The sequence below is a fragment of the Periplaneta americana genome, chromosome 17 (assembly GCF_040183065.1).
Source record: "Periplaneta americana isolate PAMFEO1 chromosome 17, P.americana_PAMFEO1_priV1, whole genome shotgun sequence".
Lineage (NCBI taxonomy): Eukaryota > Metazoa > Arthropoda > Insecta > Blattodea > Blattidae > Periplaneta > Periplaneta americana.
Genome location: NC_091133.1, coordinates 81,022,923 through 81,041,818, shown reverse-complemented (window position 1 = coordinate 81,041,818; position 18,896 = coordinate 81,022,923). Strand labels below are relative to the sequence as shown.

At 38.2% G+C, this 18,896-nt stretch overlaps 1 protein-coding gene across 1 annotated transcript in view; it reads right to left on the bottom strand.

Moving 5' to 3' along the window:
- LOC138692754 (lachesin-like) overlaps positions 1 to 18,751 on the bottom strand; it is a 173,339-nt gene extending 154,588 nt beyond the window's left edge. Inside the window, exons 1-2 of the mRNA XM_069815948.1 lie at positions 18,682 to 18,751; positions 4,461 to 4,720 (exon numbers count right to left, since the gene is read on the bottom strand). Of these exons, the coding sequence (XP_069672049.1) occupies positions 4,461 to 4,720; positions 18,682 to 18,751 (330 nt within the window). The remainder of the gene's footprint in view (positions 1 to 4,460; positions 4,721 to 18,681) is intronic.
- Between the last annotated feature and the right edge of the window lie 145 nt (positions 18,752 to 18,896).

Sequence of the window (18,896 nt, the reverse complement as noted above, 5' to 3'; positions counted from 1 at the left end):
TTGAGGGAGAACCGCACCTCGTGATGAGATGGGTTTTCATACGCCCATACATGCTGATTGTGGAAATTTGTTATGCCATCTCGTGTGAACTGTGCTTCATCTGTAAATAATACTAAGGCAGGAAAGTTCGGATTTACACCACACTGCTGCAAGAATCACTGACAGAACCTAACTCGTGCAGGGTAATCTGCTGGTGACAGACAGGGCCTGTACACGTTGCAAATGATAAGGATACAATTGATACTCTTTCAACAGTCTCCAGACAGTCGTATGAGAAACATTGACTTGCAACGCTACCCTTCGTGTGCTGATAGAAGGAGTCATGTTCACAGCCTCCAGAATCTCCTCCTGTACTTCTGGAGTTGTAGATCTTGGTCGTCCCCTTCCCAAACCAGGAGAGTTAAATTTTCCATACTCGCACAGACGGTAATGGAGACGTACAAATGTCTTCCGATCTGGACATTGTCGCTGTGGGTACCTCTCCTGGTACAAACGACGAGCCAGCGCAGCATTGCCGTCCGCCTTACCGTACGGTACATGAAGTGTATCTCTGCCAGCTCTTGATTTGAATACACGTCGCACAGTCTAACGCCTACACAACACTGAATGTAACCTTCGCCTCGGAATGAACTGTCAGAGTGCCCTCTTAATGTCTCCTTTGACGGCAACGACCTGCGGAAAGAAAAACGTTCCGGTGAATTTCAATGTTGTGAAGGCCATAACTCGGAAATAAAGCATTTCCGGACACATGTTGCAATGAACTATTTTGGTTGTCTACATGTGGGAAATACATACCTGAAATTATGCTCCGTATTTTTGAAACACCCTGTATGCTTTGAACCTTAAAAATTTAACTAATGAAATTGCACCTAGAAAGTGTTAGCAATTAAACAAAAATAACTACTTCAAGTAGGGAATTTCTGGCTACAGTATCATTTTGGAAGAGGGAAAAGTAAATTAATAAAACATATGCAACCTCGCAGCAAGCTATATTAGCTTAGATTACATTCAATATTTCTAGGAGTCTCCGACGTTTACGCCTGCAGTAAACTCTCGATTAACTGAAATGTTTATTATCCACGATAGTGAAATCCATTTCGTGAATAATGTTTTTAATGTGCTGTAGATTAATTATTAAAACCATGTTTTTACATCAAATTTTCAAAATCATCCTACATAGTATTCAAAACTGCATGTTCGTAACCAACAAAACACACGAATAATCTTGATACTAGCTACTGCGATCATATTATAACTTCTTATCAAACATTGCATTTACTCTTTCTGCAACTAGAGGAAAAAAATACGAGGAATTCAACCTCGATAGTCCCTTCCCTATAAAAAAAACACACTGGTGGCTGCATATCCTGTTTTTAGCGTACGGTATTTACAGTACTAGTGATTAAAGAGGTAATATTTACTTTCGACAAAGTTCCTATTTTATTTATTTATTTTTATTCGTGCACCTCGTTCTCAAAGTTCTCGTTTAGGTTCATGAATATTCAATTTACTCGTATCTATATTCTGCATACTGCAGATTTCCCCATCCATCTCTTAAGGGGAATCGCTCAGTATTATACAAATTTACGCTATTATTTATTGTAAATTAAATTAAATTATGAGATAAAAAAATACTGAATTACAATAAAATTTTACTAGGCTACACAAAATAATTATAAATATAATTTTGACACACACAGAAAACCAACAAGCGGGAGAATGAACTGTAGCATATGACATAACATAGCCCTACAACATGTTGTGCCGCATGGAACGCTCCTGCCATCTAACGGAAAACTTCGCATAAGATATCCCTATTGCGAACAGTAATGGATTTCTGTTGAATTTTGTATGATTTCTAACGGTTTTTGTACAGAAGTGAAAATAATCTGACCAAAGGTGTCATTGCTGGAGAGGGGAAAGTATGAAAGAGAGGAAAATAAATTATATTTATATCACTCTCCGTTTCTCTTTATTTGATAGATGAGTAGTAAATTCCCTACGTCTTGAAATATATATCTGTTGCACTTCATCTTTTACCTGTCGAATGATTAATGGAAATGTATTGATTTCATTTTTTTTATTGGGAAATATAGAAAAACATCATACTTCATATTTGGACACTTCAGAAACTTTCCTTTTATTTTTTTATTTTAATTCTAATCGAAGACGATAAATATTTCGTCCTTTATTAGCGACTCAAACCAATTTTCATCTACCTCTTTAAACCTCTGAGGCATAGTGGCTTCATTTGAATCATTCTTTATCACAAGTAGTTCTGGTATTGTTTCTAGGTAAATGTCTGAATTGTTTTAATGTTGTGCAGTTGTGCCATAGTGGCTTCAAAAAAAGCCATCTCCTGATTTGTATGTAAATTTATGAAAATACAAATTGTTTGCAAATTTCATCTTTATTTTGTGTATGTCATTTCATTTGACAATATCCACCTCAAATTTGTTAATTAAGAATTATGTGCCTCAAAGGGTTAACCAGGTTGTACACCCGTGAGAAGGGAGAAGAAGCAGGATTCGATACTTGTGCGGTCTAAGGCATGTCAGTTATGAGTAGCCAACATAACTAGCCTAACAAAACTCAGCTACCGTAGTGAATTGAAAACTGGGGAAAGGATGGGAAGGGCCCATGTAAAATAAATAGTGCATGGCAGTCATGAAAAATGATGGATTTTCATTTCACCGTAACAGAAGCATTTTTCTTCATTTTCTAAGTAAAAAGTAATTCATTGCAATGAATTAAAACCGTTATAGTGATTTAAATATCAGAAACAATACCGAATACATTTTGCAGATGCATGAAATGAGCGATATGGTCATCATATTTACATATGAATAAGAAAGATTAGAGTGTTATTTTGAGACAACACTACTCATTAGAGGGTTAAAAACATTGTGCATTTCATACAGCATAATTCCTTCGAACGTAATTTGTCCTATACGGATTTGTGGATTATAATTTCATTTGTGAGATGCTTCTTCTTGATATGAAAGAAATGTAAGGACAGCGTTTTGAACTAGATGTTCGCAACGCTGGCTCCTAACCAGGAGGTTTCGGACTGCATCCCGACTTTGCCAGGTGACTTTTTCTTGGTTAGAAAATGTTTCTTGATTTGCATTGCCTGATTGTCCTTAGCTTTAATTTGGATTAAGTTAGATATGAGTGTTATGATGGGACTGGTGCAACCTACCAAATTCTGCTATGAATATCCTCTTAATGTAATCACCAGATGTTGCTCGCGATACTTTGAACTTCGAAAAAAAATTCAAAATACAGAGTGAGAGTGGTATAACTGCATTAATTTTAAGAACAGAGTTTTTAGATTGTAAGAAACCAAAAAATCATATATCACCTTGATATTTGAATAACGGTTCAGCCGAAAAAAAATATATATGTTTTTTTTGCCTGAAGTTTAAATTACATTTATGGTAAAACTATCGAGTATTGAGACGTATGAATGGTAAGATATCAAGAGAAGAACAAACCGAAAAAAATATTCCTTTGTATTTTCGTCGAAAAACGGTTCATTTGTGAAATAACGTACAAAATTTATTGATTAAATACACATTAATTACAGTGTGAAGGAACCTTCAGGGAAATCTGGTATCGCTGCACTTAAGGGTTTCTTGGCAAGTGTACATACTTTTTCTGCGTTCTTACATTGTACCTCAGCAGTAGCAAGTCTTACGCCAGTCTATTCGTAGAATTCTAAAGATGAAGCCAGTTAAGGATAATGCCGAAATTTACTAATAGCAAGTACCTAGATATGCTTTTAATTTATGGGGAATCAAGCATTGCGCTGTTGCAACGTATCCACTTCCAATTACTGAATAGAAACTCGATTTTCTTCCATAACCATTACAGATAAAGAAACTGTTATTCTAACTTAACTACTAGTTTTGATATCTGTTACTTATTCAAATTAATTCAGTTATACCACAGTCTAGTATATACAGTCACGAAGCTTGAGTTTATGAGGGTACTAGGAACAATAGACTGTGCAGGTACTATTTCGCATTGTCTGTAATGAGTCGATAGTAGCAATCCTAGTGGTTAGCAACTATCTATGGATGCATATTTACTACGTATTGAGCTTCGTGACTGTATATACTAGACTGTGGTTATACCCCTTTCACTCTATATAAGTAATTCAACCAAAGGATGTTATGTAGAACTAAGAAAGCAGAACTTGTACCCCAAGGATTCTCTTGCACGTGGGTTCAAATCTTGCCTCAAGTGATTGATTTTTTTGTTCTTTCCCAAGATATTGCTACCTGTAAGGTGAATGTCAAGTAATTCCACGGCGAATTCTCGGACTTATTGTAAACACCGCTTTGTTTGTGACTCGGATTTAGCTCTTTTGATAGCATTGGACAACTTTTATTGATTAATTTGGACGAATGATTAGTAAACATTTGGATGTTTGAAGAACTAATTTGGGGACTCACCATGCCATCCCCGATGTTGTTGACGACGCAGGGGATGAGGGCCGTGCTGCCGGTCTGCGCCGTGATGGAGCTCGAGTTCTCCGTCGCGAAGTGCACGGGCTGAGGCGCGAAGGTGGCGGACAACTCGTTCCACTCGGCCGGGGGCTCGGTGCCCGCATGAGACCGCGGCCGTCTGTCCATGCTGGCGGGAGGCGGACTGTCGCTGCTGTTACTGCTGCTGTTGCTGCTGCTGCTACTGCTGTTGCTACTGCTGCTCGTGTCTGAAACATATGCACACTCAAAATTACTTATAATAATTAAAGACCGTTTCCTTCGTCCAAGAAACATTGGAATGAGTATAAGTGTGCACGGGATATACGTTACATCATGTCCTTCAGTAGAAATTTCGCTTATAAACAGAAGTAACGCGCACTACAGGTTTAATCTAAATAGATTCGTTGCTCCTAAACAAGTACAATATACTTCAGTTTAGCAATGAACTCAGTAGTTGAACACTTATACTCATTCCAATGTTCTTGAATAAAATTGGTTCTGATAGTAAAATATAGACCTAATGAAATATGCCCCTTGAATTATTTTCCTTTCTCCTGAAACAAGAATTATAATATGTAATGTATGTATGTATGTATGTATGTATGTATGTATGTATGTATGTATGTATGTATGTATGTATGTATGTATGTATGTATGTATGTATGTAGGAGTAACGAATCTACTTAGATTAAACCTGTAGTGCGCGTTACTTCTGTTTATAAGCGAAGTTTCTACTGAAAGACACATGATGTAACGTATATCCCGTGCACTACTACTGGGTGTTCATTTTAAAGTGTGTCATGACGTCACTGTTGAGAGTCAGCGATTTGAAGCGAGTTTCAGCTTTTATGTCAGAGAAGTTGCCTATTAATCAAGGCGTTCAATCTGAACTTGAGAACGTGTACGGTATAACTTGAATGTCGTAGCAACAGATGGCGGTCTGTAAAGTCTGTGTGGTACCATAACCTCTTTCGAACTGTGTTTTGCGCGGGCAAGTCGTACGCAGGGTATTTGTTATCATCGATTGCGTACGGCAACATTCCACAACACAAATCAAATGCTCCGTGTCCATGTTAACCGTCCAAGTTAACAAATACGTAAGTAATCGTTTTAACCCTCTCCCCATATCCCGACAGTAAGAAAAAAACTCACTTTAGTACGTGTTTCCAAACAGTCCACATTCTTGCCACTACTGGCGTTACCCTACGTATCGGTAAGTAATCTTCAGAATGAACGCCGTGCTTGCTAGGCAACTTCTTTCGCATTTAGGTAATACGCCTCTGCGGAAGTGTAGGAAGATTGAATTCTCTAGGCTCATCGGCTAGCCACATGACGACATACAGCGAGCCATGACACATTTGGAACTGAACACCCAGTAGTTTAAATAAAGCTGTCTAAAACATGTACGAAAGGTGTTGTTTTCTAATGCCAGGCGTTTGACAATAAAGTCATTTGACCTCTTGCACTCCAATATTTTTCAAAGATATTATCATGGTCAGCCACTGAAGCACAGATTTTGAGGTGATCCGAATCCATTTCTAGGTTTGAGTTCCACAATGGGCAGTTAGGGGACTGATATATTCCAATTCTATGCAGGTGTTTGGCCAAACAATCATAGCCTGTTGCCAATCTAAATGCAGCTACAGATGATTTTCGTGGTAAATCGGGAATTAACTGTGGATTATGATGCCGAGAGTTCCATTTTTTCCCTTGAGATTACTGGTACGAAAGTACAGAAATGGATAGAGGAATTCGGAAGATAGTATGTAAGATTGATACAACCTGTTCTGAAATACGATATTTACAGCAACACTGTAATTAAAAATATATATAAATACTTTGAAATTGTTAGAAATGAGTCTGACGATCTGCTTTCAAATAGTAATTCAGTGCCAGCAGACGAATTTAGCAGAGATCTGTATGAATTGATGGTGCATTTCAACATTCCTTTCAACAAAGTTGAGTACAACCACTTTAAAAATCCGGTTGGAAAGTGCACTTGTACACAAGGGCAGTACCTGTGTTATAGGAGTATCGGCATTTTAAGTTATATTTTACGGCAAAGATGATTGTGATATAGGCTGAAACATTTCATTCAGAGCAGTACCTGTGTTACAGTTGTACCGGTGTTTTAAGTTAAAATTTTACACCAAGGATTAACTTAATATTGGCTTAAACACTGCATTAAGAGCGATCCCTATGAAACAGCAACATTTTAAGTTAAAATTTTACATAAAATATTATTGTAATATAGGCTTAAACATGTTGCTAAGTGTAGTGCCTCTGATACAATAACTTACTTCCTTACTTTTAACCAACCTGCAGGTTCATTGCCGCCCTCACATAAGCCTGCCATCGGTCCCTATCCTGTGCAAGATTAATCCAGTCTCTATCATCATATTCCACCTCCCTCATATCCATTTTAATATTATCCTCCCACCTGCGTCTCGGCCTCCCCAAAGGTCTTTTCCCCTCCGGTCTCCCAACTAACATTCTATTTGCATTTCTGGATTCGCCCATACGTGCTATATGCCCTGCCCAGCTCAAACATCTGGATTTATTGTTCCTTATTACGTCAAGTGAAGAATATAATGCCTGCAGTTCTGCGTTGTGTAACTTTCTCCATTCTCCTATAACTTCATCCCTCTTAGCATCAAATATTTTGCTAAGCACCTTATTCTCAAACACCCTTAACCTATGTTCCTCTCTCAAAGTGAGAGTTTATTTTGAGGTTTTATAACAAGCTGTTTGTTACGGTGATGGGTTGTTAGCCCTTCGCCCAACCCCCAAGCTGGCTGTCCGCAAATGCGTATTAAATATATTCACAGCTACCCTCCATATCTGGAGGCCGTCTCCTCGATCCGCAACTTGACGACGCGCCATGCCGTGGTGATAGGGACCCACAATACATGGACAGCACGCCTGTTTTATGTTTAAATAGTAAACTTTTCGTTAGAAGTTCAGTTGTGATCTAGTAAAGGTACTGTGAAAATGTATTAAAATGCCACCAATAATATCTGCATCTTTAACTGTGCTTGTAAAAGATTGGGAGACGACTATGTTTCAGCCAAGGACGAAAATATACTATGGCATAAAATGTGTAAGTTAGACATAAACGTTGAAAAGTGTCGTGATTTACAAAAAACAATGTGACTCTAAAAGACACATCGAACATCTTAAATAGTTTATTGATTCGATATCTGATCAGTCAATTTTTCATTATGAGTCGTGTTTGATCTTTTGTCATCTAGTCTGCTGTCAAAAAATCTGAAAGTTAGAATTTATAAAACAGTTATATTACCGGTAGTTATGTGTGGCTGTGAAACTTGGACTCTCACTTTGAGAGAGGAACAGAGATTTAGGGTGTTTGAGAATAAGGTTTCAGGAAAATATTTGGAGCTAAGGGATGAGGTTACAGTAGAATGGAGAAAGTTACACAACGCAGAGCTGCACGCATTTTATTCTTCACCTGACATAATTAGGAACATTAAATCCTGATGTTTGAGATGGGCAGGGCATGTAGCACGTATGTGCGAATCCAGAAATGCATATAGATTGTTAGTTGGGAGGTCGAAGGGAAAAGACCTTTGGGGAGACCGAGACGTAGATGGGAAGATAATATTAAAATGGATTTGAGGGAGGTGGGATATGATGGTAGAGTCTGGATTAGTCTTTCTCAGAATAGGGACCAATGGCGGGCTTATGTGAGGGCGGCAATTAACCTCCGGGTTCCTTAAAAGCCAGTAAGTAAGTAAGTAAGTAGGTAGTGTTTGATGCTAATATATGCGAATGTTTCGTTACAGAAACTTGAAAAATCCACATTATAAACACCCAATTGTGAGTAGCTATGTTTAGCAAATTGAGGACTCCAACAACCATACGTACAAAATAGTCTACTTATCCTCGTGTTATAAAATAACCTTAAATTCTCTACGACCGGCTGTTTTTTTATTTTATTGGGTTATTTTACGACGCTGTATCAACATCTAGGTTATTTAGCGCCTGAATGATATGAAGGTGATAATGCCGGTGAAATGAGTTTGGGGTCCAACACCGAAAGTTACCCAGCATTTGCTCGTATTGGGTTGAGGGGAAACCCCGGAAAAAACCTCAACCAGATAACTTGCGCCGACCAGGAATCGAACCCGGGCCACCTGGTTTCGCGGCCAGACGCGCTGACCATTACTCCACAGGTGTGGACCACGACCAGCTGTTGATACAATAAAAAGGTTAAAAACTAAAACTGTCGAGTGTTTTGGAAAACAAAAATCCCACATATTCGAAACTCTGTGAAATTCAATATCATTTAAATAATGAACAGTCACAAGATAATACACAACAATATTATAATAAATATAAAATATTTCAAATTCCCACCTATAACATTTTATGATGTTGAAAGAACATTGTATGAGTGACAATCCTCAGGAAAAATCAAGGAATATTTGGAAGAATTACATCACGAAAGAATTCCTGGAGATGGGAGTTAAGAACTGTGAAGCTCTGGCCATGGATAAAACAGAGGCGCGCTGTACAATTCTCACTAAGTCGACATGCTCTACAATGCCGGATTGATTGAGTGTTCAAATATTGGGAGCGGTCTCTTACATGGGCCTACCACCACACCACATTAGTACAGTAGCTTACATACAAATTTAGTACCACACGACTGTCAGGTTAAGCCAGTAAAGACGTTACGGTAATGTGTAAACAGTTTGGTGCTCTTGCAAATACGTCAGGTTTACTGGCTTTTCTGTTCTACCGGTAACATTTTATTTGGTTCTTCGTACAACACATGATGGAAGCTAGGCCAACATGAAAGCAAAACAAGCGTGACGTATGGTCAGATTGGATTTTGCGACTTGTTTACCTTTCGCTGAGTAAACCTCAGCAGAGCGTCCGTATGGGGAAGTTTTGTGCCAGCATGTGACATGTATAGGCCTACATCTAACCTGTTCACATGTAAGAAATATCGTGATCCGAGATTGGAAACACAAGCTATGTGATTTTCCAATCTCCACAAACACACTAATATAAATGCTGATTCCTGGGCAACCCGATTCGAGATGAAAGGCGATCCTTTGGAAGAAAATCTACTGCCTCTAGCCTCTCTGAGTGGCCGGTGCGTTGGTTGCGAAATAGTCTATCGATCGGGTTATGTTGAATCCAGACTAAGTGGGACGAAGTTAATTATTTTAGAGGAGCGCCTAGATACAAACGAATTTATTACAAATTAGCCTATATTGCGATATAAGAAAAATATTAGTAGTAGTATTTATTTATTTATTTAACCTGGTAGAGATATGGCCGTCAGGCCTTCTCTGCACCTCTACCAGGAGATTCCAACTATAATATGAAGAATAAATTTACAATTAGTATTAGATTTACAGTTACAATTACAAATAAATTTACAATATTAAATTTACAATTACAATTACAATAAAAATCAAAGTACAAAAAGATTACCTGACTAATGAAAGCTAGATAATTTATAATAGAAAAACAAAGAATATTTTATATTTACTGAATTACAAATTAAACCTAGAATAACAAAATTGTATAGTGATGAAACTATCGGATATTGAAATATTTTGTGATAGAGTAATGAAACTATTTACAAGAAATCAATTACTGACCAAGTGCCTAGTTAGTTTGCGTTTGAATTCAATTTTATTTCGACAGTCCTTGATGCTAGCAGGTAGCGAATTCCAGAGTCTTGGCAGGGCTATTGTGAAAGAGGATGAGTATGTGGATGTGGGATGAGATGGTATTGTTAATATTGTTTCATGACGAGAAAGTGTGTTCAGATTATGGTGGGAAGAAAGGTAAGTGAAGCGAGACGACAGGTACGAAGGAGTAGAAGAGTTCAAGATTTCGAAGAGAAAGAGAAGTGAATGTAAATTTCTTTTCTTATCTAGTTTAAGCCAACCTATTGCTTCCAGGGATGGGGTGATATGATCATATTTACGAACATTGCTTACAAAACGTACACACAAATTATGAGCACGTTGAAGTTTTGTTTTGTTGTCGCTGGAGAGGTCAGTCAGTAATATGTCAGCATAGTCAAAATAGGGAAATACAAGCGTCTGCACAAGGGACTTTTTTAAGCAAGAGGGAAGATGAACATTTACCCTTTTTAGCACATGGATAATAGATCACAAGTAAGATATTTTAATACGAAATTAGATGCATAGAATATTCTGGAAATTCTATTCTTCGCAATACATTACTATACAAAACGAATTGGAAAATGACTTTAGAGAAAAATAAACGTTTATATTCAAAATATAACGTACGTCGGGATAGTTGTAATCAAACGATATGTTTAGGAATAGGATAAGTGGTCTGAAGACTCCGTCACATATATTCAATCTACTCCACACTCCATTACATGGATTTTAGAGTTCAAGACCTTTCAGGAATAAGGATGTAACCAATAGAGTCCTGCATAACCGGTTACGAAAGATAAAACAGACAGATTGCTATTGAACGCCTGGCGCTACAGACAGTATATGAATCTCTTCCGTCTCGCCGAGTGGTTCAATGTTCGGTTTAACGAATGTCCGAGTTTCACTCGGGTGGACGGCATTGGATCATGAACGACAGATAACATTGAGCCATCCAGGAGTTCCAAGAATCGTTGCAAGGACGCGATTATCTTCATGATTTGAAAGGTTTCAAAAATGATATTTCCTCCCTTCTTCCCATAGATTGAAGCACGCATCATGAAACTACAATCATTAGAATTAAGAGTGCTTTTATTTTTGTTAATAACTTATCTCCCTAAAAACGATTTATTAGAGAAATAATAATACATCCACTTAGAATAACTAAAATACGTAGGCTATATTAACAACTACTCTTTCAGAGGTAGCCTATGTATTTTGAGTTTAGAGTATGAACGTTACAATAGTAAGTGTGTACATATTTGTTCTTCTCTTTTATAAGTAATTGTAATTTATTTTATTCTTGTGTTTATTTACATGTCAGATTTCATCTATGCATTACCTTTATTTACTTTGTTGTTACCGGTGTCCATTAGTTGATTTATATATTATAGTTATGAAGATAAATGTACCAAAGTGTCCAATCAATTATAGGCTAACCCTGTTTCAAGTTAACTTATTTACTCATGGCTTTTAAGGAATCCTCGGGTTCATTCCTCCTTTCACATAAGCCCGCCATTGGTCGCTATCCTGTGCAGGATTAATCCAGTCTCTATAATCATATCCCACTTCCCTCAAATCCATTTTAATATTATTCTCCCATATACGTCTCGGCATTCTCAAAGTCCTTTTTCCCTCCGGCCTCCGAACTAACACTCTATAATATGCATTTCTGGATTCGCATATACGTGCTACACGCCCTACCCATCTCAATCGTCTGGATTTAATGTTCCTAATTATGTAAGGTGAAGAATACAATGCATGCATCTGCGTTGTGTAACTATCTCTTCTAACTTCATCCCTCTTAACCCCAAGTATTTTCTTAAGAATTTCAAGGTAATTTAAAAAAAATAGGAAAGGTAAATTTCCTTCAATTACTCCATTTGTGTACTTGCAAAATGTCATCTAAGTTTCTGTATGGTGATATGCGCTTGGTATCTGTCCTCTATATCAGTGGTTCTGTCTAGCCAGGCGCAACCGCTTCAAGGTCAGATATTCGAACGAATGTCCAACATCGCCGATTGATCTGCAACCGGTTGAATATAAACCGGTTGTAAGCGCTGTTCTGTAGCACTCTAGTAACCAACAATATTATAACGCAACCCGAATCACATAAAGTGAAGTGGGTAGGCACTGGATACATACATACATACATACATACATACATACATACATACATACATACATACATACATACATACATACATACATACATGCATACATACATATTATAATTCTTGTTTCAGGAAAAAGGAAAATAATTCAAGGGGCATATTTCATTATGTCTATATTTACTATCAGAACCAAGTGACTATTCAAAAATAGAAGTTTATTCAACAATTAAATTAAATAATTTATTTATATAATTTCATAAACTTCAGGAACATATAACTCTAAATCCATTTCACTCACAAGGTTGAAATTTTTTACAAAATGTATATGAACCTTCGTCAACACAAACCACTACAGAAATTAGGTTTACAACAATTTATTTATGTGTAGGATTTGTTTTTAGATTTACTCTTAATTTTTATTTGAATTCATTAGCTTATAATTTTTTATAGTTAAGTGGCACCTATTTGGCAAGATTTTATTGGTGATTTTATTTGTATAGCACTTATTGAAGCAGTGTGCAAAAAATTGTGACTCTAATTTGAGTAGTTTTTGAGATACGTGTTCCTAAAGTTTATGAAATTAACATTGCCAGTATAGGGACGTCCTCGTCCCCTTAACGCCATCAATTCAAAAAATGTGTTACAACTGACCAGAAATAGGGACAATAAATAATAATTTATTGATATTTAGATATTGATCATTTGTAGGCTTTCCTGCGGAATGTACGTTTCAAAAGTTGTAGGTAATTATGACAAGGTTTTACAATAATACAAATAAATAAAAGTATGACGCTTACTGGGGCTATTACCTGCAGTGAAGGTAATACAAACGGCTTTTAAGAAACCCGGAGGTTCTTTACAGCCCTCAAATAAACCCGCCCGCTATCGGTCCGTATCCTGAGCAAGATTAATCCAGTCTCTACCATCATATTCCACCTCCCTCAAATCCATTGACCCTCCCTTCAAGGGGGACTAGAGTCGACGGCAATTCGGAAGACGGTAGTCTATTAGCGTTTGCGTCGAGAGAGACAGATAGAGAGAGCAAGGCAGCATACAACATTGCCACATCGTACTTCACGCGCACTTGCAATACAAATAGTGCAGGAGAGAATTCAAATTATCAAAATACAATAATGACCTTAGCCGTTGATTGCTGTAAGCATGATACCAAACAAACCCTCTTTCCTTGACTAACAATATTCTTTGCACGGTTCTCAGTCCCACACCACATGCTTCTGCAGTCGCTTCTTGTGTGTCGGGAATGTTGCAGCCAGCATCAAGATGGCCGGCAGTGTTCTACTCGTCAACGTTTTTAAAATAATTATACACCTTAAACACTATTTTCCGCGCCTGCCTGTGCAATATTTGTCTTCTTTTCAGTCTCTTCTTCCATTTATTTATCTTACACATATACAGTAAATGTTTTACTTATTCAATGTATTGAAACACTCACACGTGAACAAACGAACCCTGGAAGTACATGTTATAGACTGATTCTGATTGGTTCTACTGTACAAGTTTGTGATGTCACATACCAGACATGCTACGGCGCATGTAGCAGCTGACCGCCTTCCGAAATGCCTTCTAGTCTATAGAATAGAGCCTTGATAAGCTGACGAGTACGTAGCAAGAGTACAGGGTGCGTCAGAAAGAACGGATGGATTTCACATGGCAAGAAAATTGTAAAGATTCATCAAATCAAAAATTTATTGTTATCAACATATTCACCAATACATGCAGTTTATTTATGTAAAACAACATTATCCATATGATGTCCTTGGCTTTCAATACAGGCATCGAGGCGTTTTCTGATGTTCGCCATCACTTTCACAGTCATAGCTGGTGCAATTGCCACGATTTCTTCACGAATCGCTGTCTTCAGTTCGTCCAGTGTATGTGATCGATGTTTACAAACTTACGCCTTCAAATGGTCCCAAAGAAAGAAGTCGCAGGGCGCGAGATCTTACCGTAGCCTCGGACAATCTCAGTGCAATAGAATTTCGTCCAGGTGATTTCTTCTTTAATGTTGAACCTGTGATACGAAATGAAGCCACCCACCGCAAAATTGTATTCCGAGTTGGAATCCTAGCGTGACATCCGATGTCGAAATGAGTCCTGAGTGGCGATCACAGACTCTTCATTTTTCAAAAATGTCTCTACGATGAAAGCACGTTGTACACCAGACCAACACCATATTCTCAACTAAAACTGCATTCTATGGCTGACCCAACAGTCGTGGTCCCCCTCACTATATCTCTCTCATCGTTGCGTATCGATAGTTTGAAATCCATCCGTTCTTTCTGACGCACTCTTTATAATACCGTATTAAGGTGCTAAGAACTGCATATAGTGCAGTTGTTGAAGTTCGCTGAGAAACAAAGTTTTTGAGATAGGAAACGATCTTCTCCTGTAATTAATTATAAAATTAGGAACAATACTTTGTGGACATTATATAAATCATTGCTTCTCATTTAAGACAGTTTTGCAGAAGAATGAGCGACCCCTGATCGAAAATTCTTGCTTCATACGGCTTCAACCTGCGCTCTCTCAGTTTTAGATTGGCTTTCTGCCACCACAGGTTGCTCGTATATAAGAAATATTTTCATAAAAATACATAGTCTATGCAAATGCGCAAACTCAATTGAAAGCTACACAGTTCGTAGAAATCTTAAAAGAAATTATAATGCTGAATAGACCTATAAAGACTCAGGAAGCCATTTTTCGTATTTATGGCGTTTCCAAGGTGGTATCAGCATTGTCATATTATTGCATTTCGTGTCTCTCTTGTTTCCAAAACAATTTCCATCCAAGTGTCGGCAGATGGCAGCATAGTCTCGGTTGCGATACAAATGACTACAGCTTCATGTTAATGGCGGCCACAAATCATTGTCCTGAATAAATCAAAACCTGCAGCTATTTTCTTTTCCGTAGTACGAGAAAAGAAAACGTTTCCGTTTGGAGAACAATGCTCCATTTCACGGTTTGAGCGTAGACCTTTTATGAAGATCTCGGTACATTACGTGCTTGAAATGGCGTTTTGCAGGAGTGGGAGGAGGGGTGAATGGATTCAAGATGTACGATGTATACCTTCAGCACGCTCTTAAGATTTCAGTGGAAAGTGGAGAGAGCGCCGCGCGATATCGCACCATGTCAGGGAACGTCGAAAAATAAATACAGGGAGATAAAAGATCGGTCGGTCTGTACACTGCGCAAGCTACACTTAAGTATACTCTAGCTGATTAATCGCTTTTTCTCTTCAACACAGAATTATTAGTTAGAGGTTATTTTTATGTTTATAAATTCCGAAGATAATTCGTACATATTACAGAGATTTCGTGGGATGTTATCTTTAATTAGGTAGCTTACATTGGAATTTGGTAATTACCTTTCGGTACAGCTCAAGCTAAATTTGTTCAATAACTGAGCGAGTTGGTTCATACGATAGCGTTCGAGACTCGCATTCGGGAGTTCTCAGGTTCAAACCCCGTGGCCTACCAATCTGACCGGGGTTTTTCATGGCATCCCTTAGACACAAAGGCAAATGCTGGATTAGAAATTTAATTGCCATGATTCATCACCGCTTCAACCACCAATATATAATAAACATGTCCACACCTGTGGAGTAACGGTTAGCGCGTCTGGCCGCGAAACCAGGTGGCCCGGGTTCGATTCCCGTCGGGGCAAGTAAAGGCTGGTTCACAATAAACCGGGAACGGAAACTGCAACGAGAACGAGAACGGAAATAATGTTAAAATAAATGTATTTAAATGTGAACGTTCACAATAGTTAATTGTGAATCGTCAAATTTAAATACATTTACTTTAACAATATTTCCGTTCTCGTTCTCGTTGCCGTTTCCGTTCCCAATTTATTGTGAACCAGCCATTACCTGGTTGAGGTTTTTTCCGGGGTTTTCCCTCAACCCAAAATGAGCAAATGCTGGGTAACTTTCGGTGTTGGACTCCGAACTCATTTTACCGGCATTATCACCTTCATCTCATTCAGACGCGTCGTAAAATAACCTACTAAAATAAAAAAAAATATATATAATAAACATTAATCTAGATCTATAATCAGTCACATGAAACAATAGCAAAAATGGCATACTCTTATACTTCCAGATCCTAAAGACGCGATTTGACCACAAGACCATGACATTTAACTGGAACTATTGGAGGCAATAGTAACATTAATAGGTTCAATTAAATGATTTCATCATTATAATTTATAATCAAGAACTATTGATAATCGGAATAACAATTATATTACTAACAATAATTCAGCTCCTTTCCATTTTTTTCTACTGGTTTAACTGTTTGTTAAAAGCGTGTATAAATAAACTTAACAAAAGGAAAATCTTCAATACAAAGCACCAAGATTAGATTACTCTCATATTTATGTATCTCTTGTTTAGAATGTGTTCTACATTGCCTAAAACGATTACCTAGCGCCATTTTTATCACATGACTCGGTAATTAACTACTTCATGTGATTCACTTTGACTAAAATGCTTTGGAGAGCGATAAATAGATGGACTAGAGTTCCATCCATCCATCTGTACAGTGATCCATCTCTTTCGCTATCCTTTGAGTTCTAGAGATTGCCATGCTATGTATTGGATCCGACGTTCGGGGGTTGACATCCTGCAGTTTGAGAGAGAATTTGAATGATAATAAAATCCTTATTATGGTTTCCTATGGGAAGGAAATAAAGATTTGGTACTGTGAAGCAAACTTACCACACGTAAAGCAACCCTGTCTCTGATGTAGAACTCAACTCAAATTTCGCCCGCCATTTCTAGCCTACGCTAAATTCCAATGTCGTATAATTCTGCCGTTAGTACGAGTATAAATTTACTACTGCTACTACTACTGCTACTACTACTACTACTGCTACTACTACTGCTACTACTGCTAGGCCTACTATTACTACTACTGCTGCTGCTGCTACTACTACTACTACTACTACTACTACTACTACTACTACTACTGGGCCTACTATTACTACTACTGCTGCTGCTGCTGCTACTACTACTACTACTGGGCCTACTATTACTACTACTGCTGCTGCTACTACTACTACTACTACTGGGCCTACTATTACTACTACTGCTGCTGCTACTACTACTACTACTACTACTACTACTACTACTACTACTGGGCCTACTATTACTACTACTGCTGCTACTACTACTACTACTGGGCCTACTATTACTACTACTGCTACTACTACTACTACTACTACTACTACTACTACTACTGGGCCTACTATTACTACTACTGCTGCTGCTACTACTACTACTACTGGGCCTACTATTACTACTACTGCTGCTACTACTACTACTACTGGGCCTACTATTACTACTGCTGCTGCTGCTACTACTACTACTACTACTACTGGGCCTACTATTACTACTACTGCTGCTACTACTACTACTGCTGCTACTACTACTACTACTACTACTACTACTACTGGGCCTACTATTACTACTACTGCTGCTGCTGCTACTACTACTACTACTGGGCCTACTATTACTACTACTGCTGCTGCTACTACTACTACTACTACTACTACTACTACTACTACTACTGGGCCTACTATTACTACTACTGCTGCTGCTACTACTACTACTACTACTACTGGGCCTACTATTACTACTACTACTGCTGCTGCTACTACTACTACTGGGCCTACTATTACTACTACTGCTGCTACTACTACTACTACTACTACTACTACTACTACTACTACTACTACTACTACTGGGCCTACTATTACTACTACTGCTGCTGCTGCTACTACTACTACTGGGCCTACTATTACTACTACTGCTGCTGCTGCTACTACTACTACTACTACTGGGCCTACTATTACTACTACTGCTGCTGCTGCTACTACTACTACTGGGCCTACTATTACTACTACTGCTGCTGCTGCTACTACTACTACTACTGGGCCTACTATTACTACTACTGCTGCTGCTACTACTACTACTACTACTACTACTGGGCCTACTATTACTACTACTGCTGCTGCTGCTACTACTACTACTACTACTACTACTACTACTGGGCCTACTATTACTACTACTGCTGCTGCTGCTACTACTACTACTACTGGGCCTACTATTACTACTACTGCTGCTGCTGCTACTACTACTACTACTGGGCCTACTATTACTACTACTGCTGCTGCTGCTACTACTACTACTACTGGGCCTACTATTACTACTACTGCTACTACTACTACTATTACTTCTACTACTGCTACTTCTACTACTACTACTAGTACTGCTACTACTACTTTTACTACTAGTACTGCTACTACTACTGCTAATACTACTACTGCTACTACTACTACTACTGCTACTACTACTACTGCTACTACTACTAGTATTACTACTACTACCACTGCTACTTCTGCTACTGCTACTGCTGCTGCTCCTGCTGCTGCTGCTGCTGCTGCTAACTACCCCCATCGCCAATGAATGTTTGTCTGTACGTTTACGCGACCATCTGTTTGCCCGTCCGTCCGTTATCTCACTATCCGTCCATCTGTCTTTCCCTCTGTCCGTCTGTCCGTCTCTCTCTCTGTACATCTGTCTGTCCACCCGTCCGTCTCTC